General features: G+C 40.7%; 1 protein-coding gene across 1 annotated transcript in view; it reads left to right on the top strand.

Moving 5' to 3' along the window:
* Positions 1 to 3,439: 3,439 nt before the first annotated feature.
* PLS1 (plastin 1) overlaps positions 3,440 to 27,282 on the top strand; it is a 49,828-nt gene continuing 25,985 nt past the window's right edge. The window contains exons 1-5 of the mRNA XM_015413470.1: positions 3,440 to 3,893; positions 14,693 to 14,856; positions 22,028 to 22,157; positions 24,244 to 24,376; positions 26,442 to 26,523. Of these exons, the coding sequence (XP_015268956.1) occupies positions 3,440 to 3,893; positions 14,693 to 14,856; positions 22,028 to 22,157; positions 24,244 to 24,376; positions 26,442 to 26,523 (963 nt within the window). The remainder of the gene's footprint in view (positions 3,894 to 14,692; positions 14,857 to 22,027; positions 22,158 to 24,243; positions 24,377 to 26,441; positions 26,524 to 27,282) is intronic.

Genomic DNA, 27,282 nt, shown 5'->3' with positions numbered 1-27,282 from the left:
TTCTCCGTGCTGTGAGACCGTATGGACTTAGTGATGCTGACCGGGACGAGCGCAGAGGATCATGTGGCAGAAACTAAATGAAAGCGAGGTCGAACGACCGATTATGAACGTGAAACTTCTTTTACTTTCTCAGCATCTTGGTTCATTATTTGTATCAAGTCGTTTATTTGCGTTTGTTGTGCAGTAATGCCTTGAGTAACCACGGACATCTGTTCTTTGAAGTTATTCAGCTGTTCCAGTAGTAACTTCTGGTTTTGGGCTCTCAAGCCCTTTTGCTTTCAAAAGTCTTTCTTTGTCCCTCTTCCCCGCCATCTTTGTCGATTGTTTACTTTCACAAACTTTTTTAAAGTCTCTGAATGTGCACTTGACCGCTTAGACTCGCTTTGGTAAGTACTTCTAGGCAGTTTCCCTCGCGTTCTCTTCTGCTCCCCCCTCAATCGCTCAAAATTTGTGCGCATAGGAGGCGTCCCTCCCCCACTCGTTTTTTTTCTCCCGTTCAGTGGGGTGGGGTGGAGAGCTATCTTTTTCTCTTTAAACGCTAGGAAATTGACTCACGTTGATGGAAGATCAAATGCTGCAAGTTCAAATGGAAAAGGCTAACATGGTCCTGCACTTCCAGGGCGTGCCAGAGAACAGAGGGGTGAATCTTAAAGAAGTGTTGTGTGAGCTATTAGCCCCAGCGACTGAAATGAAGGCAGAATCACTGCTCAACGATATGGATGTGGTTTATAGATCATACTCAGGATATATAAAGAAAAATAATTTGCCTGGGGAAATCGTAGTAAGATTCTCGAAGAGACATGTCAGGGATGCTATCCTGAAAGCGGTTGTGGGAACACCCCTGAAAGCAGGGGAAAACACCATCAGAACGCTAAAGGATATTCCATTTGAAGTAAGACAACGCAGAAAGAAATACAAAGAGCTGGTGCTTTTTCTTCAGACAAACTCAATTGGATATAAATGGCTATTTCCAGAAGGCATAACTTTCAAGATCAAAGACAAAAAAGAAAAGATTGACTCTGTTCTGAAAGCTCAAGAATTCCTAAGGGTTCAGCTGGGAAGGCCAGAGGACGAGGAAAAAGAAGAGGACAGCAAGTCCAGTGGTGAGATGGACACTGGTTCTTCCGGAGAGGACTCTCTGTCTGAGCAAGGGGCGGCAGCCCCAAAAAGTCCTTATAAGTTGCGGAAGAGAAGGGAAAAGAAGACGTAAAGGCTGAAGGACTCTGAATTGTGCCTTTGAGACTCTTGGTTTTGGGATGATTGGGGGTACTGTTACTAGACAGTTAAATTTAAGCTTTGAGGGGAAAGGCCTATAAAGGTTTGACTCAGTTTATAAAGGGATCAACGATGAGAAGACTTGATATATTTAAGCTAGTTGGAGGATCTCCTCTCTTGGGTTTTTATTTAGTAGTGGGTTCTTTACTTTCTCCCGTATATGTAGTTTCCCCTCCCCTTTTTCTGTTGTAGTTTTTTGTAGTGGATAAAAATCAATTAAAAATCCCCTCCGTGCCCCCCTCCAAAAAAGGAAAAGATCACAGCAAAGATTTGATGGCTGCTACAAATTTGGATTTTCTTAGTCTCACCCACATGGATGCCATTTTCCCCACAATAAGCCATTTCCTCTATCCTCTGTCCACCAGTGGGAGGGTTTGGGGCGTTTTAACACTAGCAACAGAAATATCATCATATAGGTATAATGTTATAACAATAGTGTACTAGGTTGTCTGAATCCCAGCTTTGTTTTTAAAAACATAGGTCTCTAGCAAAGGGAGACCAATTCTCTTACTGTAGCGGGTCTCCTACTCTCCTTCTTTATTGATCACTGGCCCACTGAGGGCTGACAGGAGGATTAAAAAAAATGGCATCACATCAGTAGAATCACAGAAGCACATACTAGGGGCCATACAGGCCATCTAGTCCAACCCCCTGCTCAATGCAGAATCAGCCTAGAGCATCCCTGACAAATGTTTGTCCAGATGCTGCTTAAAGACTGCCAGTGAGGGGGAGCTCACCACTTCCACTGTTGTACAACTCTGACTGTAAAAAAGTTTTTCCTAATATCCAGCCCGTACCTTCCTACCCTTAACATGATTGACATGATTGAGGTTTATAAGATTATTCATGGGATGGAGCAGGTAGAGAAAGAGGTACTTTTCTCCCTTTCTCACAGTACAAAAACTTGTGGGCACTCAATGAAATTGCTGAGTGGTCGGGTTAGAATGGATAAAAGGAAGTACTTCTCCACCCAAAGAGTGATTAACACATGGAATTCGCTGCCACAGGAAGTGGCGGCGGCTACAAGCATGGATGGCTTCAAAAGGGAATTAGATAAGCATATGGAGCAGAGGTCCATCAGTGGCTATTAGCCACAAGGTATAGATAGGGGCTCTGGGGCAAGTGATGCTCTGTCTTCTTGGTACTTGGGGGGGTCAACAGTGGGAGGGCTTCTAATGTCCTGGCCCCACTGGTGGACCTCCTGATGGCACCTGGTATTTCTGGTCACTGTGTGACACAGAGTGTTGGACTGGATGGGCCTTTGGCCTGATCCAACATTGGTGTCTCCTATGTTCTTATTTTGAGTCCTACTCTCTGCTGCCAACAGGAACAGCTCCCTGTCCTCCTTTAAGTGACAGCCCTTCAAATACATAAAGAGAGCAATCATGTCCCCCCTGAACCTCCTCTTCTTCAGACTTAACATTCCCAAGTCCCTCAGCCTTTCCTCATAGGGCTTGGTCTCCTCGTCACTCTCTTCTGCACGCGCTCCATTCTGTCCACATCCTTTTTGAAGTAAGGCCTCCAAAACTGCACACAATACTCCAGATGCGGCCTGACCAATGCAGTGTATAGCAGGACTATGACATTTTGTGATTTGGATGTTATCCCTCTGTTGATACACCCCAAGGCTGCATTAGCCTTTTTTGTTACTGCATCACACTGGTTACTCATATTTAACTTTCGGTTCACCCTTACCCCAAGATCTTATTGACACACACTGCTACTCAGAAATGCATCGTCCATCCAGTATGCATGTTCCTCATTTTTGTTACCCAGCTGTAGAACTCGGCACGACATCACTTAAGGTAAATACCCAGAAGTGATGTGCGGTTACTGGTGTGATGTTGATGAGATGCTCTAGAACAGGGGTGGCCAAACTTGTTCAACGTAAGCGCCACATAGAATAAATGTCAAATGTTTGAGAGTGGCAAGACAGGAACAAATATTACACTCACATTTTTATTTTAAAAAATGCAAATTTGCTTTTATTAACATTGAGACTGCCAAAAATAAAAACAAAAAGGGGTAAAAACAGATATTGATAATGATATTGGTGGCTTAGCAGCCGTTGATGGTGACTGCTTGATCCGAGAGCTCCTCTAATCCTCCCACCTCAAATCGTAAATACAGCGTCGAAAAAAAGCAGAACGCGTCAAGACTCAAAATGGGCAGAACGGGACTGACCCGCACCTCCAAAACTGTTCACAAACCTCACCAAATGACAAAGTTCTTGGTGAGAGAACCTCCGAAGCAAGTTCCAAGCCATTCGCCTGAATCGGAATCCAAAATGGCGGCCGAACACTCGGACGACGAGGAAGACGGCACAATGCTAACCCGATACGAGTTTAGAACAACGATCCATCGCCTAGAATCGATTATCGCGGACCAGATCAGGCAAGCTATTCAGCCCTTCTCAGAGGAGCTTAAGGCAATCACTTCTACCCTATCAGAAGTCTCCCAGGCAGCCGAGACTGCCCTTGATACAGCGATAGCGGCGCAAGAGGACATTTGCAACCTCCAAAAGTCTGAAGACTGGGCGGCCAACAAAATAATGGCAATTGAAAATAAACTAAGAGGACAAAACCTTAAATTTCGGAATATAGTGGAGAATGCGGAGGGTGAGTCCGATCTCAAAAATTTTATAGCCTCTTGGCTTTCCTCTATGCTAAACCTTGAAGAAAATGTAGCCCCTCTTATCAATAGGGCCTATAGAGTAGGTCCTATGGCTAGAAAAAATGAAAAATATCCCAGGGACATTGTCGCGTCCTTCCCAGATACTAGAACTAGGGAAGCCATCATCAAGAAATCTAGAACAGACGGGGGACTTGTGTATAAAAACAACAAGGTTCTAGTGTTATTAGATCTTTCCCAGGAAACCCTACAACACCGGAAGTTGATGAAACCCATCACTCAAAAATTATTAGAGAATAAAGTGCGTTTTCGGTGGAGTGCCCCAACCGAAATACATGTGAACCTTCAAGGGAAAAGTTACTTTGCCATGGATCTGGACTCAGGCTATGGCTTGCTTACTGACATCGGATTAGCGACGGATCCCCCCCCCCAACCAAACCTCCGGCCAGTGAGACACGCTACCAAGATCAACAGGAGATTGCTCCAAACAGACGGTTGCGGGTGCGCCGTTGACTTTCGTTATGTCCCTTTTGGCCCTGAAGTCTTCAATCCTGCTGTATATTCGACTGCAAAACTGCAGCACCCGTCTTCTCTTGAATGCTCAGATGTTTAACCTCCAGATTTTAATTGATTTGTATTGGTTATTTCAGGCAGATCTATGCCGATCCCATGATTTGTCTCCGGAGTCAGCTGTCTGGCTCCCTTTGTTTCGTACGGCTCGTTTATGGCTTTACTACAGGAGTAAAGGCACAGCTAAACTGTTCTCTTTCTTATGTTGGTGATTTTAATACATGAGTACATGGTAACACATTTAATGGCAATGTTAACCTGTTTTTCTTTTTTACTATTATGGTAAATTTTCCTTCAAAGCTCAGAGAGGAACATTTAGTCCCTTTCTTTATTACATGATTAAGGTGCAGCTAACCTATTTTCTTTCTAATAATAGTGAGGTCAACATAGTTTTGTTTCAGCAATATTAATTTATTCCATTTATCTTTCAAAAAAAATGAAAAAAGAATTCAAAGCTATTTCACTGAGTGGTAAATTTCGCGCTTCAACTATCTAGTTGTATTTTTTATATTCCTTATTAGTAAACCATTACAAATAGTTTGCAGAGGAACATCTAGTTCCCTTCTTTATAACAGGATTAATGGTGCAGCTAACCTGTTTTGTTTTTTATATTGGTGTTTTTATATCATGATTATATGACAACATATTTAATGGTTAAGTTAACTTGGTTTTCTTTTTTAGTATTTTGGTAAAAAATTTCTTTAAGCTCAGTGAAAAACATCCAGGTCTTTTCTTTATTACAAGTTTTATGGTGCAACTAACCTGTTTTATTTCTTAAAATGGTGAAGTCAACCTATTTTTGTTCCAGCAATAATAATACATTATATTCCTTACTAGTAAACCACAAAAGGAATTTCTTGATTGATTTATGATAATACCCAACCAATATTACCTTTCATATGCCATTGATTGATTATCCACAGCATGTGTTCGTAATAATTTACGTTGGCAAATAAAAGTCTGTATAACTATTTAATTACTAAAGTAAGATTTAATGAGCTGGTTCAATGCTTCTAAGACATCAAGGGTTCTTGGATACTATTTACTTAAGTCTATTTTAATTTCCATATGTGCTGGACTTATATAGTATTCACTGCTTTGATTTATTTCCTTCAATTAGATTAACAGGTAATATTGGTCCAGCGAAAGGATATCATGAGTAGAGAGTTAAGATAACTACTTGTGCAAACAATTATTCCTACCATTTTTCTGAAAACACCCAAGGTGGGAGGGTGGAGGATATGTGAAGTTCATTACCTCCCCCCCAGTATAGTTTTAGTGGGCTGTGGGTAAAACAGCTCACTAGCTTTAGCCCTACAGTTGATAGGGCAAGCTTGAATATTAGGAATCCTTCCAAGGAAGGACAAAGGTTTTTACTTTTTTATTGAGTTAATTGTTGTATTTTTGTTGTTGATGTTGAAAATGTTAGTTTTACCTAAATTTGTAAGTTTTCAGACCAATTTAAAGTTTATTAGAAATAGATCATCACACACTGGCTATGTCTATCAAGAGTTTGATGTTATAATACAGGCGATGTTAGAGTCAAGTGGCTGATCAAATAAAAATTGTTTCATTGAACTGTAATGGGTTGAACAATTGTATAAAGTCTAAAAAAAATTCTGCTTTTCTGACCAAAATCCACTCCGATATTATTTTCTTACAGGAGACACATCTTAAAAAATCAAATAATTTTATTTTTAAATCTAAAAGATTCAGTTCCCAATATCTAGCCCCTGGGTCTTCCTCCTCCTGGGGAGTAGCCATTCTTTTCTCTAATAGGATACAATTTCAATGTAGCTCCCAATTAATCGACCCGAAGGGACGTTATTTATTTTTAAAAGGCGAATTTAACAACGAATTATGGACATTTGGTGTAATCTACTCCCCAAACTCAGGGCAAGATAAGTTCCTACAAGATTCTTTGTCAATCCTCGAGGAATTTAGAGAAGGTCATGTAATGATTGGGGGAAATCTTAACTCTGTCTCTGACCCTCAATGGGATAGATCTTATACTCCCGGCCCAACCTCTAAATCAGTCAAAGCTAAGAAGTCCAATATTAAAAACCTTCTTGTTAAACATCACCTGAATGACATTTGGAGACTACAACACCCAGGCACAAAAGATTATTCATTTTTCTCGCCAGTACATAATGTTTTTACAATAATTGATTATATTTTAACCTCTATATCTTTAACCAATAGGATCACTTCATCAGACATTGGCCTGAGGACTTTGTCCGATCATGCCTGGATTGAATGTTATTTACTTTTATCACCAGAAATAAAGGGCTCACATACTTGGTCTTTAAATAAAAATCTTTTATTTAATCAGTTAGCATGTCAGGAAATTGAAAAATCGCTGAAAGAATATTTTGACTCAAATTCAGACTGTGGTGTTCCAAATTCAGTTGTTTGGGACGCCATGAAAGCCGTCATACGGGGGAAGATAATCTCTATTTCTTCCTACGACAACAAAAAGAGAAATAAATTAATGGATGAAATACTGAACAACATAACAGCATTAGAAGAAAAACATTAAAAAACTGGTTCTAAAAAAGTTTATAAATGTCTTCTAATGGAAAGAAAGAAATTAGATTCCCTTGAATCCACCAAAATTCAAAAACAACTACTCTATCTTAAGCATAAGTACTGGTATCGCCATCCGAAATCATTAAAACTTTTAGCATGGAAATTAAAATCTCAAATTTCCTCTAGACATGTCTCCTCATTAAAAGATAAAGAAGGAAATATTGTAACTTCAACCAAAGATATTACTCAAATTTTTAGAAAATTTTATCAATCCCTATATCAAACGGACAACCCATCCTTGGGATCAATTAAAAAATTCCTGAACGTTAAAAAATTAATTCCAACACACAATAAACTAATGGACGATCCAATCACATCAAGTGAATTATTAAAGGCCATAAAACTAGTTAAACCCAATAAATGCCCGGGCAGGAATGGCCTTCCTGCCGAATTCTATAAATCTTTTAAAGACCAACTTGTAGATCCACTGTTAATCGTATGTAACAATTTATTAACCCTTGGATTGATACCTGAGTCCTGGACCCAAGCCAGGATCATTACTATTCCAAAAAAAGACAAAGATCCTCAATCGCCCCAATCCTATCGCCCAATCTCCCTGCTAAATTGTGACTACAAGATATTTGCTACAACAATGCCAAAGAATGTTCAAACTATCGTACAATTGCACTCATATCACACGCTAGCAAGGTCATGCTCAAGATCCTACAAGCTAGACTTCAACAGTACGTGGATAGAGAACTGCCAGAAGTACAAGCTGGGTTTCGAAGAGGTAGAGGAACTAGAGATCAAATTGCCAACGTTCGCTGGATTATGGAGAAAGCAAGAGAGTACCAGAAAAACATCTACTTCTGCTTCATTGACTATGCTAAAGCCTTTGACTGTGTGGATCACAACAAACTATGGCAGGTCTTTAAAGAGATGGGAGTACCAGACCACCTCACATGTATCTTGAGAAACCTGTATAAGGGTCAAGAAGCAACAGTTAGAACCGGATATGGAACAACTGATTGGTTTAGCATAGGAAAAGGAGTATGACAAGGATGTATATTGTCACCTTGCTTATTTAATATATATGCAGAGTACATCATGCGAAATGCTGGCCTGGATGAATCACAAGCGGGAATTAAGATTGCTGGGGAAAAGATCAACAACCTCAGATATGCAGACGATACCACTCTAATGGCAGAAAGAGAAGAGGACCTAAAGAGCCTCGTGCTCAGGGTAAAAGAGGAGAGCGCAAAAGTGGGCTTGAAGCTCAACATCAAAAAAACTAAGATCATGGCATCCGGTCCCATCACTCCTTGGCAAATAGAAGGGGAAGTCGTGGAAGTAGTGACAGACTTCACGTTCCTGGGATCCCAAATCACCGCAGACTGTGACAGCAGCCATGAAATTAAAAGACGCCTGCTACTTGGGAGGAAAGCGATGGCGAACCTAAACAGCATGATAAAAAGTAGAGACATCACCCTGCCAACAAAAGTCCGCATGGTCAAAGCAATGGTATTCCCAGTAGTCATGTATGGCTGCGAGAGTTGGACTATAAGGAAGGCCGAGCGCCGAAGAATAGATTCTTTTGAACTATGGTGCTGGAGAAGACTTGAGAGTCACTTGGACTGCAAGAAGATCAAATCAGTCAATCCTAAAAGAAATCAACCCTGACTGTTCCCTGGAAGGCCAGATAATGAAACTGAAGCTCAAATACTTTGGCCACCCAATGAGAAGGGAGCACTCACTGGAGAAGACCCTGATGCTGGGAAAGATTGAAGGTCAAAGAAGACGGGGACGGCAAAGGATGAGATTGTTGGATAGTGTCATCGATGCAATGAACATGAAACTGAGCAAACTTCAGAGGACAGCGGAAGACAGGAGGGCCTGGTGGGATCTAGTCCATGGGGTCACGAAGAGTCGGACTCAACTGTGCGACTGAACAACAATATTGACATAAATCAATCAGGCTTTATCCCACCTCGGAATATTGCGGACAATATTCGGAAATCTATTAACATTATCAAATATAGTACACAATATCTTTCAAACATATGCCTTTTATCGCTAGACATCGAAAAGGCTTTCGATAAAGTCGAACCAACTTATTTAACTGAAGTATTGAAAGCTATGAATTTTGGTTCTAATTTTCTAACTGCCATTCAAGCCCTTTATTCCAATTCTACAGCAAAAATTACTGTAAATAATTCTTTATCTGAAGAATTTCCTTTAACAAGAGGCACTAGGCAGGGGTGCCCTTTATCCCCTCTCCTTTTTGCAATCGCCATTGAACCCCTAGCAAATTTAATACGTCATCACCCGGAGATCCCTGGAATAGAAATTAACCACAAACTGTACAAAATTAGTTTATTCGCCGATGACTTTGTCCCTTATGTAAATCAACCCCAACGATCACTGAAAATAATTGAAACGATTCTTCCAAAATTTGCATCGATATCGGGTCTTCATGAAAATCAGTCAAAGACGTTATTATACCCAATAAACATTAGCTCCCAAATTAAAAAATATATAACAGATAATTATACTTACCAATGGGTAACCTCCTCTTGGCACTATCTCGGTGTTAAGATTCCATTAGACCTGAAAGACATTTTTAAAATAAATTATTTGGATACTTTGGCACTTGCAAAAACTACTTTAGACCAGTGGAACTCCAACAATTTAACATGGTTAGAAAGGCTTAACTCCTTAAAATCATTTATTTTCCCTAAACTTTTGTATCTATTCCGCACCCTTCCATTGCCTATCCCTCCATCGCAGCTAAATCACTGGCAATCAATATGGAACAAATTTATATGGAGTTCAACCGGGCCACGTGTAGCATTTCACACGATGAACAGGTCTGTAAAACTAGGGGGGCTAGCACTCCCGAATATTAAATCCTACTACGAGGCAACAATCTTATCTACCCTTACGAGGATTTTAAATTCACACCCTCAACCGGAATGGGTTAAGTTAGAAGAACATTATCTGAACAAAAAATGTTTTCAGTCAGTACTATGGAATGCTACGACTGAAAACTCATTCAACATCAAATCCCATCCCTTTTTATACCCACTATTCAGATTGTGGAGACTGAAAAGAAAAAAGTTAGCCCCTGAAATATCTCCAACTTCTATATTACTTGGCCAAACTTGGTTTGGCCCCACTAACACCGTCCTAATGTTTAAACAGTGGGATAACTTCCACCTTACTAAAATATATGATTTAACCAACAAAGGAGCTTTACTAACCAAACCAAGGCTAGAAAGAAAATTTAACACTCATTTAACGTGGTTCAATTATCTTCAACTACAACACCTTTTTGCAAACCCAAGAATCATAGAATCCTGTAAGAGACCGTTGACAAACTTTGAAAAATTATTAATAACCTCAAATGGAAGCCCTAGAGGTCTAATTTCAAAGTTATATAACATTCTCAATGACCCCACACCATATAAACCACCAGCTTATACCAAAAAATGGGAAATCGATCTTAAACACCCTCTATCTGAGGAATTTTGGCATTCAGTATGGACATCGTATGCCTGTACTAACAAAGCAATCAATGTACAACAACAAAATTTTAAAATTTTAGCACACTGGTATACGACCCCGGTAAGACTGAACAAAATAAGTAAATCCATCTCTCCATATTGCTGGAGACAATGCGGTATGATTGGCACATATATGCATTGTTGGTGGGACTGCCCCAAGATACATTCTTTCTGGCACTTTATATTAACAGAAATTAAATTGATTACGGGGGATAACATTCCCATCAAGCCAGAAATTATCCTCCTAAATTATTGGAACGAAATCACAATCTCGCAAAGCAGAAAAGAATTACTTACCTTACTCCTTTCGGCAGCTAAAACGTCTATAGCTTCATCTTGGAATAGTCATTCCCCACCAACACTACAATCCTGGTTTTCGAATATCTGGAATCACTTAATAATGGACAAGATAACGGATAAATTGGATTCTCACCTCCCGACTTACAAATATGATGCCTTCTGTGGCAGATGGTACCCAATTCTTGAGAAACTGGAGTACATTTTGGGTCAGATAACCAGAACTCAACAAGACCATTATTATACCTTTATCCGAAAAGACTGGGTTCTGTAAACGATATGTAACATGTTTAATATAACTATTTCAGAAAAAAAAATATTTTCTTTATCTTTGATAAGACTAGCAAGCAGTGATTTCGCTATATGTATTATTACTGTTATTGATGGTCTAGTGTATCAATAGTTGATTGTTCATGTTATGTTTTCGTGATTGTTCAATAAATATTTTTTAAAAAAAGATAATGATATTTGTTTGCTAATGATAAGAGAGAGAAAAAGAGATGGAAAGAAAGAATGAAAGAGGTGGAAAGAAAGAAACAAAGAAAGCAAATAGATGGGAGGGAGGGGGAAGGAAAGAAGAGGAGGAGGGAAGGAAGGAAGGAAGGAGAAAAAGTATGCCTCCCTTCGCTTCCCCAGCTGCCCTACTGGGAGCCGCACAGTTTGTGTGAAAAAGCTGCATGTGGCTCCCAAGCAACAGTTTGGCCACCCATGCTCTAGAACGAGGGAAAAGCTCTATAATTTTACCATAAAGTTTTGCCCAAATCCTATAGTCTTTCATTGATGTCACAAGGTTGCCAACAGTATGAAACCATTTCCCCCTGTCCATGTGCCCCTTCCTCTGCTGTTTGCCATCGGCTGGCAACCCTACTTTACTAAATGATTGCACAGATATAAGGGGGAAGGTATACCTCTGCAACTAAAGGGGTTAGAGACCTACTTTTAAAAAAATGAAATCTGAGAATTCAGAGGAACCTGTTACACATATTGTTATGATGTCATATTGATGTAATGATATTCATATTCTAATTAGAAAAACAGTGGTGGTGCTGGGGGGGGATGAACAGTGCCAGAGGAGTGGGGCAGGTAAACTAAGGGGAAAGCTGCTGTGTGGAAGCCATGTTGCCTCTGTGCTGTACTGGCATTTGTAACAAGAAAAGGGAAACTGCAGTGCCTGTCTCTGTGTAGAAAACACCTCTATCAGACAAACCCTCGTATTTCCAGTAATGTTTGAAGTACATTCTCACCTCTCTGAAAATATGCCTCCAGAAGGAAACTATTATTGCTCAGTGCTTTTATTGCAGCGTGAAATGGCCTAACTTAGCTATTGCCTTCTAGAAATAGTGTTGTGGCAAGTTTTACAAGGCTGAGTTTTCGTCAGTTTGAATACATTTATTGAATTATGTTTGCTTAGTACATTGTTGACATGATACTTCTACAAACATAGTAGGTACTGGCAAAAATTGTATGCACAATTCTCTAGAAGTAAACTCCGTTCATCAAAATAGGACTCCTGAGAAAGCTTGTGTAAAATTACACTGTGTAATATTTTATGGAATGATAAACTTTGAACATTACCTAAACAGATTTTTCTGTTTTATGTATGAAAGCAGTTGACAAGGTAAGAGTTCTGGTTCTGTAGTTTTACTTTCTTGCCTTTTTGTCAGATTGCCACAGCAGGAAAAGGCCTCAATTTTGAAATTTTGTTTCTCTGTGAAATGAACTTCTCTAATCTTAAATGCTTTTTACGTATTTTCAATTGGACCTAAAATTATATATTTTAAGCAAGTAGGTATTAGTGCATTAATAATTTAGGGCATTCTCTCCACTCTGCATTTCAAGAGAGCTGAACTTGGTGATATTTTTATTTTGTGGAGATACTGCTAATAAATAACTCTTTAAAGTACTATTTTCCAGAGGAAGTTTGAAGTATTATTTCTCTGTCACTTCAAAACTAGAAAAATAGTTGATACTATCATTAATTGAGACTGTCAGTATCTAGGGTTTGTCCACTAATAAAAAACTTCTTAATGTATATATTAGGGATCAATTTTCCTGAGGAATTTCACCTTCTGACTTCTTTATGTTCTTTAATTTTGACTTATTTACTTGTTGACAAGTAATTAAAGGGCACAGGGGCAGAGTGGCAAACAAGGAACAGAGTGGTAAACAAAGAACAGACTATTCTTTTTTTATTGCCTCAAAAAACTATACTTAAGTGACTGCATAACACAGTGAGAGAATAAAACTTTAGTAAAGGAGACATTTGTCAACACTCTCTTTTAAGAGGCATGGGAAGGTGTGGCGTCCTCTCTTTTGGGAGGATTGGTTTTCCCTTTAAATGTGCTCTTTGCTTTATTAAACTGGGTAGATTTGCTACCACCAGGAATTTAAGGATTTCCAAACCTTCCCTCTCTTTTTCTTTCTGGTAAAGTAACCCAGGGTCTAGGCTTTTCAGGGATCTTTGTGGTCCTGAGGAAGGACTGAATTCAATTCTGGGATAACTTAAACAAAATATGATTAATTGAACTAAGAACAAAATATGAGGTTGGTTATTCTGTAACTGTTTAGGATAAAGGGACTTGTAAATATGTTGTTCAAATGTATCACACACACAGCATTTTTTCCTTTCCTTTTTGTTTGTTTTGACATTCAGTTCCAACATTAACAGGATTCACTCTTTTCTTTAGTCAGCCACTCAGGCTAAGGACATATATACTCCCCTCTTTACGATCTCACACAGAACTATATTAACCCTCACTGGCTGAACAATTCCAACTGCCTTTCATAACTAACTTTCATAACTGACTAACTGACACTCACACAGATCCACTTTAAAAACTCCTCCCACACTCTCTCATCCTCCAGTCCCAGCACACTCATCTCTCCCAATCACTCTACTCTGCATTCACTGCACTGCAACCAAACATTTAAAGAGACACACACACTCTTAAAACAAGGAATCGTTACAGAAGGCATTAGATATTCTCACAAAGATGAGAAAAGGGCTGGGGCCACACACACTAAATAATCCACTTTCAGGGAACTTTCCAACTGGATTTTACTTGTGTGAACTGGCAAAATCCAGTTGGAAAGTACATTGAAAGTGGATTATTTAGTATGTGTGACTGCATATGAGTCACAAATAATCAGGGAAGGAAAGAAGTCACAGTTGGCCTACTGGTTTTATTTTGGATTAGTCTCACATGATCTGTATACATAAAAATTATTCTGTTAAACTGTTTTGCCATAGCAAACCTATATTGCAGATTCCTGGTTGATCTCCAGCTTTCAGTGAACATTAGGAATACTATAGCCCTTTAAATGTTATTCCAGCTGCATGGAAGCAACTTCTCCATAACGGGCTTCCATGTGGCTGAGGTAAAGTTTAAATGACTCAGTCCTATAGGCAAGGGCTGCTGATGTGAGTCTTTCCTCATGCAATTATGGTCTTATTTTTATACATCATTATGATCACATATGATATCAATAAATGTGTTTGTTTAATCCATAGCAAGTTAATGTTTTTGTAGTTATCTGTGTATAATTTCCTTTGCTTCCTAGGGGTAATATAGTACCTTTTCAAAAATAAATGTTGCAAGCCACACCTTAGTCTAATATATTTTTCTTCTGGATATTTTCTAGTCGCAGCAGCCCTTAAGTATATTTGAACTGGATATGCAGGTAGAAGTGTGTTTAAAGTTAAGGCAGTAATTGAATTTATAGTTGTTTTCATTTTCTTTGTTCATTGCTTTGGCTTCTTTATAGTGAGTTGAGATAAAGTAAAAAACAATACAACATTGAATCTAACAATAATTTTAAATATGCAGATATAGACAACAGTGGATATGTCAGTGATTATGAACTTCAAGACCTTTTCAAAGAAGCAAGCGTTCCTCTGCCTGGTTACAAAGTACGAGAAATTGTAGAAAAAATTATAGCTGTTACAGATAACAACAAGGATGGCAAAATCAACTTTGAAGAATTTGTATCGGTAAGTAAGAGAGCAATTCCAAACATGTCTACTCAGAATCCTACCCAGGTTTATGTGATGTGACTTGCTTCCAGGAAAGCTGAATACATATTTACTCAGAGTTAATTAGTTTAGTACTAGTGGGTTATAAATGAACTATGAGATCATTACTAAATTGTACTATTAAAAGCATATTGTGTTATATACTGTAGCTTTTACATAACACATTTCTACGTAACATTTTATGAAGATAATACATATCAGTAGATCAGGAACTTGAACAGTAAAAGAAAGGATTTTCCTGCCATATTTATAAATGAACTAGCCTGATACCCATGCTTCGCTACGGTATTTAAGTTCCATAAATCCAGTTATAATACTGATGATGTGAAGTTTGAAATGTAACATTTGTTGTAGGAATTCTAATGGAGAAGATTGTAGTGTAAAAAATGAAGTGAGACATATGTACTTTTTTTTCTCTACTGAAGGACCTCTCTGTAGACCACATTGGTGGTTCTGCCCTCAGGTGCTAGGATCACCAGGCTACTTGGTGAGCTCACTCTGGAGCAGGCAACATAGAACTGTCCATTTAAGAAGCAGTCGTCTGTTAAGTCAACTCCTCCCACCTTCCACAAAGTGATGGCCTCTCTACTTGTGTTCCTGGATTGGTTTGGTCATATGGAGACAGTGTTGTTCTGAGCACCTCAGGGTGATCTTGCTGGTACTTGGCCTGCACCGCTTAGTGCCCTGCAGGAGTACTATGTGCAAATGTCTTTGCTGCATTCATAAGTTGCCTCCTCCTTGTAGCATTGGTGTTTCTGGCTCAACGTTTGCCAGGAGCTTTCTTGGGGGCAGTAACAGGTGAGAGGTGTGAGTGGGAGTTGGTGTGAGGGAGTGGTGATATGGTGGACATTTCTTCAGGTTCATGAGGGAGGCATGCATCAAAATGGCTCCTAGAAAGATCCTTTATCATCTCCCCATGAACATTCATTAACTCAATTGCCATGCTGGCTTTTTTGAAAAATGTCTGTTCAGGAGTCTTGAATCGCTGATTTCTGTAACTGTCCTCAACTGTCTGCAGTCTCCTCTAACTGTGTTTTTACCTCAGAACATTGAGATCCACAGCTGAGCAGGCAGGTTTTACATCAGAACTCTGAGCTACACAATTGACGAATCGGAGGGGGGGGCGGCAGCCTGCCAGCCACATGGGAACCAATTGGGGGAACACATTTTGCCCCTTTTTTAAACCCTTAAGGGTCGTGTTTTTCAGAAATCTCTTTGTGGGGCCTTGACATCATGGTAGGAATGCACGCCTCTTATTTTTTGGTTTCTTGGTGCAGTAGTTTAGCCTGGCATTGAATTCGGGGGGAGGACATAACCCTCCCCCCCTCAAGTATTAAGCAAGTTCATATGAACCCTCACTGTGAGAACTTAAATAACCTAATAAAGGAAACCACTTTTCTACAAATTTGAGGTATATTTCCATAGTGGGTGGGAGTGTGGCTAAAACCATTGGTGAGGCTGGGCCAACAGCATTGCTAAGGTGATCGTGCTAGGGTGGTGTCCCTGATGGATTAAAGTACCCTGGCCCTGCTCTAGTGTAGGAGGGGGGAGGAGTATTAGAAGCCACTGTGGAAGCTGGGCCGGCAGGATCATTAAGGTGTTACTAAGGTGTTTTTTTTGGGGGGAGTTGGAGGTGGGGTGGCTCTGTATGTCAGAGAGGGTATACAGTCCAGTAAGATTGAGAGGGTAAGAGAATTGGATTCGCTTCTGAAAATACTATGGGTTGAAATAGTGAGCCCAAAAGGAAGCTTAACACTGGGAGTTCGTTATCACCACTCCAGTCTCTGGTTCCAGCTCCTGCCAAACTAGCAGTTCGAAAGCAAGAAATTGCAAGTAGATAAATAGGTACCACTTTAGTGGGAAGGTAACAGTGTTCCGTGCGCCTTGGCATTTAGTCATGCCGGCCACATGACCACGGAAATGTCTTCTGGCAGTGCTGGCTCTTTGGCTTGGAAACGGAGATGAGCACTGGCTTTCGAGCAAGGGAAACCTTTACCTTTACCTTACCAGATCAAAACAGAGGAGGATTATAAAATGATGAATGAATTAAAGATAGCAGCTGGACGAAATAACTGTGTCGTAATAGGTGATTTTAACTACCCACAGTCAATATGTGTTCAAGTTGGGAAAAAGAGATTGAGTTTCTAGACACTCTCAATGACTGTGCTATGGAACACAGAACCTACCAGGGGAGAGGCGATCCAGGATTTGGTCCTAAGTAACGCCCAAGACCTGGTGAGAGATGTAAAAGTGATTGCACCACTTGGAAACAGTGACCATAATGTTACTGAGTTTAACATTTGTATAAATAGGGAGTTGCCCCAAAAGACTGACACCACTACTTTTAACTTTAAAAGGGGTAACTTCTCTGATATGAGGGGGCATGTGAGAAAAAACTGAAAGGAAAAGTAGAAAAGGTCAAAACCATTGGGGAAGCTTGGAGACTATTTAAAACTACAATCCTAGAAGCTCAGAAAAAATATATACGGGTTAGGAAAGGCACAAATAGGTATAGAAAAAAGCCTGTATGGTTAACAAACAAAGTAATGGAAGCTGCAAAATGTAAGAATGATTCCTTTAAGCGGGGGAAAGCTAGTCTCAGTGAGGTTGATAAAAGGGAACACAGGCTGTGGCAAATAAAATGCAAGTCTGTGATAAGGCAGGCAAAAAGGGAATATGAGGAGCATATAGAAAAAACATAAAGACCAACAATAAAACTTTCTTCAAATACATTAGAAGCAGGAAACCAGCCAGGGAGGCAGTGGGGCCCTTGGATGACCTAGGGGTAAAAGGGGTACTGAAGGATGATAGGGAAATGGCTGAGAAGCTGAATACATTTTTTGCCTCTGTCTTCACTGTGGAAGATGAGAAGTGCTTGCCCACTCCAGAACCTCTGATTTCGGGAGGGGTTTTGAAAGACTTGAGTCAGATTGAGTTGACCAGAGAGGAGGTCCTACGACTGATAGACAACTTAAAAACTGATAAATCACTAGGCCCGGATGGCATACATCTTAGAGTTCTGAAATAACTCAGATGTGAACTTGTGGATCTCCTGACAAAAATATGTAATCTTTCATTAAAATCTACCTCCATTCCTGAGGACTGGAAGTTAGCTAATGTCACTCCCATCTTTAAAAAAGGTTCCAGAGGAGATCCTGGAAATTATAGGCAAGTCAGTCTGACATCGATACTGGGTACGTTGATGGAAACTGTTATTAAGGAAAGAATTAGTAGGCACATTGATGAACAAAAACTATTGAGGCAGATGCTTGGGTGGGGCAACAGTGGGAGGGCTTCTAGTGTCCTGGCCCCACTGAGAGGAAACAAAGATGGAGAACTAGAAATATTAGTTAGTTAGGCTGTTGTTTTTCTTTCCAATGTAGCCCTTTTTCTTATTTTATAGTAAACTTTTTCTTAGAAGCTAAACACACATGTGTCTGAAATTCCACTGCACTTTGTTTACTATGCTAAAAATCTAACAAGAATGCTCTCTCCTAAATTGCCATCTGCCTAATCTCAGAATCAGGCCACCTGAAAAAGGCCCTCAAAAAATGACTGTAGTTTTTGGGCCGGTTCATAAGAGAGTAGGCATGTTGGTATGTTGGTCCCAAACCATACAGGGCAGGGGTCCTCAAAGTGGCTGCCAAAGCTTAAGTTCAGTTGTACCCTGAAGATCCTTGTACTGTGGTGGCAGCTGCTGCCAAAGCAATGTTTTTTAAAAACCTGCATAGCAAATCAAATCTCCAATGGCCGATGGCCCCACCCTCCGTTTTATTTTGTTTTATTGGTATCAAATAACAGCTGACTTATGGCAAAAAAACAAGATCTGACAAGTTCAGACTAGGCTGGGGCTCCCCATACGACAAAATTATTTTCATTATTTATCATGAAATAAAATGAAAAAATAATAATGGCCAGAAAATAGATTAAGGTGGGCAGCTGTGTTGGTCTGAAGTAGCAGAACAAAGTTTGGTCTTAAAGGTGCCACTGGACCTAATGTTTGTATTCAGTAGCCATAAAAGAAACACAGAATGTATTGTATTTAATTTCGTAGATATAATACCAGTAAAAAAAATTTCAAATTCCAACACACTATTCCATCACGAAAGCCAGTGTGGTATAGCGCTTAAAGTGTTGGACTAGAATCTAGGACATCCTTGGAATGGAGCACTTATTTGATTAGCTGAAAGGGTTATTTCTTCTTAGGGAAAAGAAGAATAATTCCTGCCAGTAAAAAAGGGTTGTGCTCTGAGGAGAACTCAGGTCTGTGGTAAAGGGAATCAGCTTTGGCTACCTCAGGAGTTAGTGGAAAGCTACAATTTTCTGAAGGGAGAAACTAGATTTTCTAAGGGGAGAAATCTAGAAACTTTAAGAAAGAGGTATTCTCCAGGGAACTCTATTAAGATTCTGTATAATTGCTGAAATATACTAAGAAACGCATCTCTCATGGAAAAGAACTAGGAATCTCTGAAAAGAAGCTATAACACTCTCTTGTATGTTTTAAGTTTTCAGTTCTGTATGTATTATAAAGATTTACCTCAGAATTTCTAAGCCTTGACTTCTATATATATAACTTGTAGGGCATGTAGGGGAGCATCCCGGGGAGGTCCGCCTTGAGTTTGATGCCTCTAGCTTGCACAGCATCTGTTCTATACACTCCAGAACCGGTACCTGACATCTCCTCCAAAAGCACTTTCCTGGGATCACCTTCTTTTGGGGGAGGGCATAACTCAGACCCCCCCCCACAAATCCAATCTTCACTAAACCTGATGGGCAAGTAGAAGAGAGTCAGCTGGAGATGCCCTACAATTTCGGAGTCTCTAGGACTCTGGGGGCCACCCCAACACATCCTGAACTTTCAGAACCAATTGGGTTCAACATGTTCTGAACCCAAACTCAAACCTGAACTGAGTTTTCCTGGTTTGTGCCCATTTCTAAATGTTAGAAGCTGTCCTGGGTTCAGGTAGTTTGTCCTTCTGGTCGCTGTGGCCATACACAGCTACCATTTTTTCTCCTGAGCATTGATCTCTCTGATTGGGTGGGTTTGTGCCATTTATTGGAGGCAGAGCCGGCTCACCCGCTAGATGAACTTGTCATTCTCCTAGAGCGTGGGCCGGCCCTTAGGGCATCAAACTGCTCTCCTGCAGGGTGCTGGCGCTGAACTGTGCTTCCCCCCTCCATGCCCTCCCCACCAGGACCGCCACTGGTGGCTCTCCTGCAGAGCGCTGGCGACGGATTAGGAGGTGGCGGTGGAGGGCCAGGGAGCTGTGCTCTCCCTCCGGGCGCCATCTCGCAACTCGGCCCCCCGGCTCCAGCCAACATTGGTTCAGGCTCGGCCCATCGTCGCGCCTCCTCCTCACCCCACCGCCCCGTGCCCGGGATGTCCTTCCTGCAGCTGGCGCCAAACTGTGCCTCCCCACCTCCCTGCCGGGACTGCCACCGGTGGCTCTCCTGCAGGGCGCTGGTGGCGGCTGAGGAGGCGGTGGAGGAGGGCAGGGGACCTGTGCTCTCCCTCCGGGCGCCGTCTCGCTGCTCAGCCCTCCAGCTCTGGCCGACATCGGCTCGGGCTCACTTCGTCGTCATCGCCTCCTCCTTGCCCCACGCCCGGGATATCCTTCCCGCAGCTGGCACTGAACTGTGCCTCCCCCCCTACGTGCCCTCCCTGCCACCAGAACCGCCACTGGTGGCTCTCCTGCAGGGCGCTGGCGGCGGCAGTGGAGGAGGAGGGCCGGGGAGCTGCGCTCTCCCTCTGGGCACCATCTCGCTGCTCAGCCCCCCGGCTCCGGCTGACGTCAGCTTGGGTTCGTCCTGTCAGCGGTGCCTCCTCCTCGCCGCACAGCTGGGCTACCCACAGTACCTCAGCGCCAACCAGAGGGTGAGCCGGGAGGTGGGGGTAGTGGCCAGCGGCAGGGAGGCTGGGGGGAGCAGCTGCGGTGTGGCCCAGGGGGCGATCCTGCAGGTGGCTTACCGAGCCGGGCGCCTGGTGGTCCAAGACCCCTCCCCCCTCCCTGCCTTCTCCACACCAGACCCCCTTCTGGGGGGGCAAACGTTTTCCAGCACCCCCCCTCCCTGGTGAGCCTCCCAAGGTTTGTTCTTCGCGGCAATGGCAGCGCCCTCCCCCCCTCGGTTTGCAGGCCCCACCGGGAGGTTGGCATCGCCTGGGGGTGCTACAAGCTGGCTTCCCCTAGGGTGCAGAGACACCTTTGGCCAGCCCTGATGGGAGGCATGCTGCCCAGGAAGTCTTGTGCTGAATCACTAGCCAGCAGGGAGGTAGACTGTAGAATCAGGAAATACAGGTGAAGTCTTGGTGAATGGAACCAACACACTTCCCTCTTTCCAGACTTGGGGATTGCCTCTTTATATAGGTTTCAATAGGAGAGGATAGTGAGCAGAACTAGGGAGCAGTGGTGAAGAATTTCAAGTGACAGAACCTACACAGTTCTTCCCCTTAAAGAAAAGCAATAGATTTGTGGTATAGCCTAGAAAAAGATAAATGTAAAACTTTGGAAAACATTTCTACAGATAGGAATGGCTAGGATAATTAAATGGGATAATGAGAGAATATGCCATGTAGGCTGTAATTAGTAATATCTGGAAGGAAAGAGACCTAAATGGCTGCATAGCTGATTGGCTATGGCTATTATACAGTCTCTCTGTTGATAATATGATGTAAAATGTTCATACTCATTTGCATTTTTAACAAAAAGTATTGCTTCAGGGTAATTTGGGAAGATAGTATTTTCATATGTAAAGGTAAAAGGTAAAGGTTCCCTTGCTTGAAAGCCAGTTGAATCCGACTCTAGGGTTGCGGTGCTCATCTTCATTTCAAAGCCAAAGAGCCAGTGCTGTCCAAAGACGTTTCCGTGGTCATGTGGCCGGCATGATTAAACATCAAGGCGCACGGAACGCTGCTACATATGTTTCATATGTACTTTCTGAAAAATAAACTATTTTCTGTCTGATACTGAAAAGACTAGACTCCTGACTGTGTGATTAAAGCCAAGTATGCATAAATTTTTGTAGATACATATCCATACAGCCCTTCTGATGACCAGTTTGTTACCTTGACCTCACTACCTGCTCTGTGTATGATTTCTGAATGTGTGAAAAGCACATTGTTTTGTTCCAGGTTATTCAAGAATTAAAAAGTAATGATATTAGCAAATCATTCCGAAAATCAATAAACAAAAAAAAGGGAATTACTGCAATTGGAGGAACATCCCCAATTTCCAGTGAGGGGACCCAACACTCTTACTCAGGTAAATGATTTCCCTTTGTACAGAGAAAAGATTCATTCTTGTCAATGTCAAGCCAGCACTTACATGTCATACAAGAAAACCTATGAATCTCTGATATTTAAATGTTGGCCTGTTGGATTTTGTCAGGAATTCTCACTGCCTGGCAACCTGACATTTGGTGGAACTAGCAGTACAGATAAAACAACAGTTAAATGCAAAATTGTAGTTTTCTAAGTTTTAGTTTAGCTTGATTCTTAATATTTATACATATTCCCTAGTGAATAAGATTGTACACTGAGAAAATCTAGCTGTCTTGAATGCCCTATTTGTGGCAGAAAGGCAGCATTTTTAAAAGAAAAAAATAATACATCATACTCATATCTGAAATAGTATATATTTCTGTATTTTTATTCCAGAAATAGGGAAGAATATTACACCTTAAAGACTAATAACATTTTTATTCCAGCATGTTTTCATGGGCTAGAGCAGGGGATGAGACCCTGTCTAGAGTCCACTTCTTCAGATGTACTGAGGGGAATCTCAGTATGCCATCATTTTATTCATTTGCTTGTTTTGTTTCCATACCCTTTAGTAGATTTATATATATATGTATGTATTGTGTGTGTGTGTGTGCGTGTGTAAAATTTTTGTGCGTAAAATTTTTATCACTGTACATTTGTGTATATGATCTTTTCTTGGTTGCTCTTTTACAGGCTTTTCCAGATCTTTTTAAAAAGTCTTTTCTTTCCCTGACCTTTCTTTTATTTCTTCCAATTAACTCCTTCTAAGCCATAGAATTCTTTACACTTCCCACCAATCATGCTTGAGTTTACAGTCCCAGCCTATCACAGGCAAGCCAAGCAATAACCAATCCCCTTTAAGATCCGAGCCTTCAGTAAATAGGGTAATAGTTTTTCTAAACTGCTTTTTTCCCTTTTAAGCTCTCTGCCTCAACTATATTTCCCCTGGTTAATTTTAAAGTTTGGTATTTGAGCCTAGCTTTTGTCACAGTTAATACCTGCAATTAATAAGAAATCCTATGTTAATTATCTCAGCAAGACCTGGTACTCCCCACCCAGTACAGGCATTAACTAGTTTAGAGTGACTAGTGAATGGTCTCTGTATTTTTCTTGATAAGATTTAAATTTTATGTAATTATATTTCACCCTTTATTTCATATCCCCTTGACCCTGCAGTTTCCCCCCTATTTCCTGACATCAAATCACTATATAGTGAGGATCCACTTGTCCACTTTGTGAATACTTAAGCTGGAATAAAATTTAGTTGTCTTAAAGGTGCCATTAGACTCCTGTTAATCTTTGCTGCCAAAGGCTAGTATGCCTATTCCCACTGTGAGTTGTGTCCTCTGCACAGGTCATTACTGGCACTGAAAAAGCCTTCTAGGACTCATTGTTGCCCCACATGAAATATGAGCTGGAGAACATTCTTACTGTGTGTTCTCGGAGAAGAACACTATCATCCTGTCCTTTAGTGATTGTTGCCTGTCATTTCTCAACTTTCAACCGAAGAATGCTTGATAAGCTTTTAAGGAATTTCAGACATCCCTGGAACATAGTTTTAAAAACCATCAGCACAGAATTGGGCTGTATGCTATAATTATTATGTGACTTCCTCCTCTGCCAAGTAGTCAGAGGGCAAGCAGAAGGGGCTGCAGAGTGCTACTGTCCACCATTCACTTAGCTGCTGCCACTCACTCAAGCAGGTACTTTTGCCTGGGTGAGTGAGCAAACAACATCTAGGAACAGTAGCCTCATTAACTCGCTTGTCCTCTCTGTTTGTGCCACATCCACATCCAGATGGGTGCCTGCTAGACAGCATCTCCCTGACAGCTCCCCAAAGCTAGAACTAGCCCTAAGAAATCTCAGCAAGCAGAGATGATCTGCTTTCATTTGGTGAGTGCAGTGTGTAGCCTGGCTCTGCTATTAAGAAGATCTCTTTAGTTCCACAATGGAACAATTGTCTAGGAAGATTGTTGTCGAATTTCTTTTCTTATGATTTGACTAGGTGATCCTTTCTAGTTCTATGACTGTATGTTTGATATCTTCACTGCTAGATTATTTTAGAATTTTTGTTAATTTTTTTTCAGAGGAAGAAAAGGTTGCTTTTGTTAACTGGATAAATAAAGCTCTGCAAGATGACCCTGACTGTAAACACCTTCTCCCCATGGATCCAACAGATGATAGTCTTTTTAAGTCACTTGCTGATGGCATCCTCCTTTGGTATGTTTAGTGTTAAATTTTAAAAAGTGGTCATACAAAGGCCTGTAAAAATACCTGTGGCATGATCCAACCAAGATGAAGCACTTTTAACCCCCACACACCCCTTGATTTCAATGGGAGAGTTTCAGTCTCCCTTTGGAATCCACGGGACTTAAAAAAATGGCTCCATTTTTTAGGTCTGTGGATCATCCACCATACTCATTAGAAAATTTAGGAAGTCTAAATGATTTTGTACATGTGGTTTTCTGATCATATTTCTACCAGGAGAGATGATTATGGACTTTTTCCTTTTGTTGATATCTGATTTTTGTATCCATAAATGCACTGCAATATATTGTGTGTATTACCCACAAGGTCCTGACCTGAATAGCCCAGACTAGCCCGATCCCATGAGATCTCAGATGCTAAGGAGGGTCAGCCTTGGCTAGTACTTGGATGGGAGATCTCCAAGGAATACCAGGCTCATGATGCAAAGGCAGGCCATGGCAAACCACCTCTGAATGTCTCTTGCCTTGAAAACCCTATGAGGTCGCCATAAGTCAGCTGTGACTTGACAGCACTTTCCACCATCATTACCCACAAGCAGAGTATGAAGAACTAAGCATGTGACTAAAATTATCATGCTGTTGTTGATGTAGTAGCCATTTCCATGATTGCATACACAGATAAAAACATGTGAACAGATAATGCACATGCCTGACTCTCCATCATACATATTGCTGATTCTGTTTTAGGTAAATTGTTCATATATGATGTTAAAAATAATCCGTTACATCTACGAAACTATAAGCAGTACATTATGTTCATTCCTAAGTATCAACTGGCCTCAAATTTTACATTTTCTAAATTAGTATAATCAGAAGGATTATGTTTCTTTTGTCAATAAACAAAATTCTGTGACCAGCAATTCCAAATTATTCTGTCACAATATATTATATAAATTGGGCAAATACCATCTTCCTTTCAGATTCACTAAATTTCTTTCTGGAGGAATTTGGTTTTTTTGATGAGGGAATTTTGAAACATACAGTTCTCTAATCTGCAGTGGCAGAGCCTCAAAAGGATGGTAAAACATGCCATTTCTACACATCTGAAATGTCTTTGAGACTGCTATGTTCTATTATGTGCTGATGTGTGTACTTGTGTGTATATACTTGATTGCTTTCACTTGTTTACTCTTGGTTAGTTATCTCCATTGAAAAGCATTTTATCTGAGTTGATAGTGGTTGATTCAAAAGTTTTACCTGTGGAAATTAATTTGAGATGGTTAATTCAATCATGCAAGTCACCCACTGATGCTACAAACAATGAACACAGATGTGCAGATCACCTCTAAGTCCAGCGTCTTTATCTGTGTTCGCATGTGCAATTCTTTTGTTCCTATCAGTCAGACTTTTCTATGCATTCAGTTGTTTAGGTGTCTGAATATTTATGAAATCAAAACACCAATTAATCAGTATTTTACTTTTTTTTTTTCTGGCTTGGGTCCAAATTTCTGTGAATGGAAGGAGTCTGCAGAAAAATTTCCCTGCCTTTGTCTTCCCTTGCCAGTCCACAGAGCATCTGTGGCTGAGGGTTTGGAAACTGTCCAAAATTAAATGCCATGCAACGCAGAGTACCACGATAAGGAGAGGGAATCAGGCAAAATCATTGTATTGATGTTATAAGAGCAAGCTCAACTCAAGACTTGCTCCCTCTATGCAAGGGGGAAATTTCACCTGATTCCCCTTTCTTCCTATATACCCCCATACCATATTTCAGGATGGTCCTCCAACCATAGTTTAAGATTTTTGAGGGGTGTGGGCTACTGAAGGAAAGCAGGGAAGATGCACTTCTATGAACTTTTTTCATCCACAGAAGTTTGGATCCAGCCCTCCAGCACATTCACTACTCGTGTGTGTGTTTCTGTAGTTTGTTTTTGCAATGTGGTTAAGTGGTAAATAGTTTAGTATTATTAGAATCTTTTAAATCTAATCAAAATATAGGAACATTGATTTTCTCATATACATGAACCTGATAATCATTTTCAGAACAGGAAACTAAATGTTCACCTTTATTCCCCCAGCAAAATGATAAATTTATCCCAACCAGATACAATTGACGAGAGAGTAATTAATAAGAAGAAGCTTACTCCATTTACTATCTCAGTAAGTATCATACTTCTCCAAACAAAAATCTACCTTAAAAGGCAGTCCTGAGGGTAAACAACTTAAGATTTGAAACATTCGTTGAATCTTAAAAATGTCAAAGCAATAAGATAATTGCAACAATTCAGTTCCTGGTTACTTATATGTTCCTATATTGTTCCTGTGTTGTTCCAGTTTGGTGTAGTGGTTAAGTGTGCAGACTCTAACCTTGGAGAACCGGGTTTGATTTCCCACTCCTCCACTTGCACCTGGCTGGATGACCTTGGGCAAGCCGTAGTTCTGATAAGAGCTGTTCTTGAAAGAGCAGTTTCTGTCAAGAGCTCTCTCAGCCCCACCTACCTCACAGGGTGTCTGTTGTGGGGAGGGGAAGGGAAAGGAGTTTGTAAGCCGCTCTGAGACACCTTTGGGTAGTGAAGGGTGGGGTATAAATCCAATCTCTTCTTCTTCTTCCTTGAAATCCATATGTAAACAGAATTGATTGAATCTTAAATTATGGATAATCTGTTTCTGGGACTCTTTTTGCAAAGGTACTGTAGGTCTGTTTCTTATTTTCAGTATGCAGTTTGACACACATTGCTCTAGTAGCACTTTTGTGATTTGTATCTCGAGAAGTCTTCCATCTCCCAAATAAACCATTCTTAGCCTTGGTAACTGCAGTAACCATCTTTTTCACATTCAGGTGGAAAGAATACAGTGGCAGTTATCATATGCAAAATTATGGCTATTCCATTTATTCCTATAGCCTGTAGTCTGTTTCCT

Source organism: Gekko japonicus, unplaced genomic scaffold (genome assembly GCF_001447785.1).
Source record: "Gekko japonicus isolate JY-2015 unplaced genomic scaffold, Gekko_japonicus_V1.1 scaffold155, whole genome shotgun sequence".
Taxonomy (NCBI): Eukaryota; Metazoa; Chordata; class Lepidosauria; order Squamata; family Gekkonidae; genus Gekko; species Gekko japonicus.
This window is presented reverse-complemented; position numbering and strand designations above follow the sequence as displayed.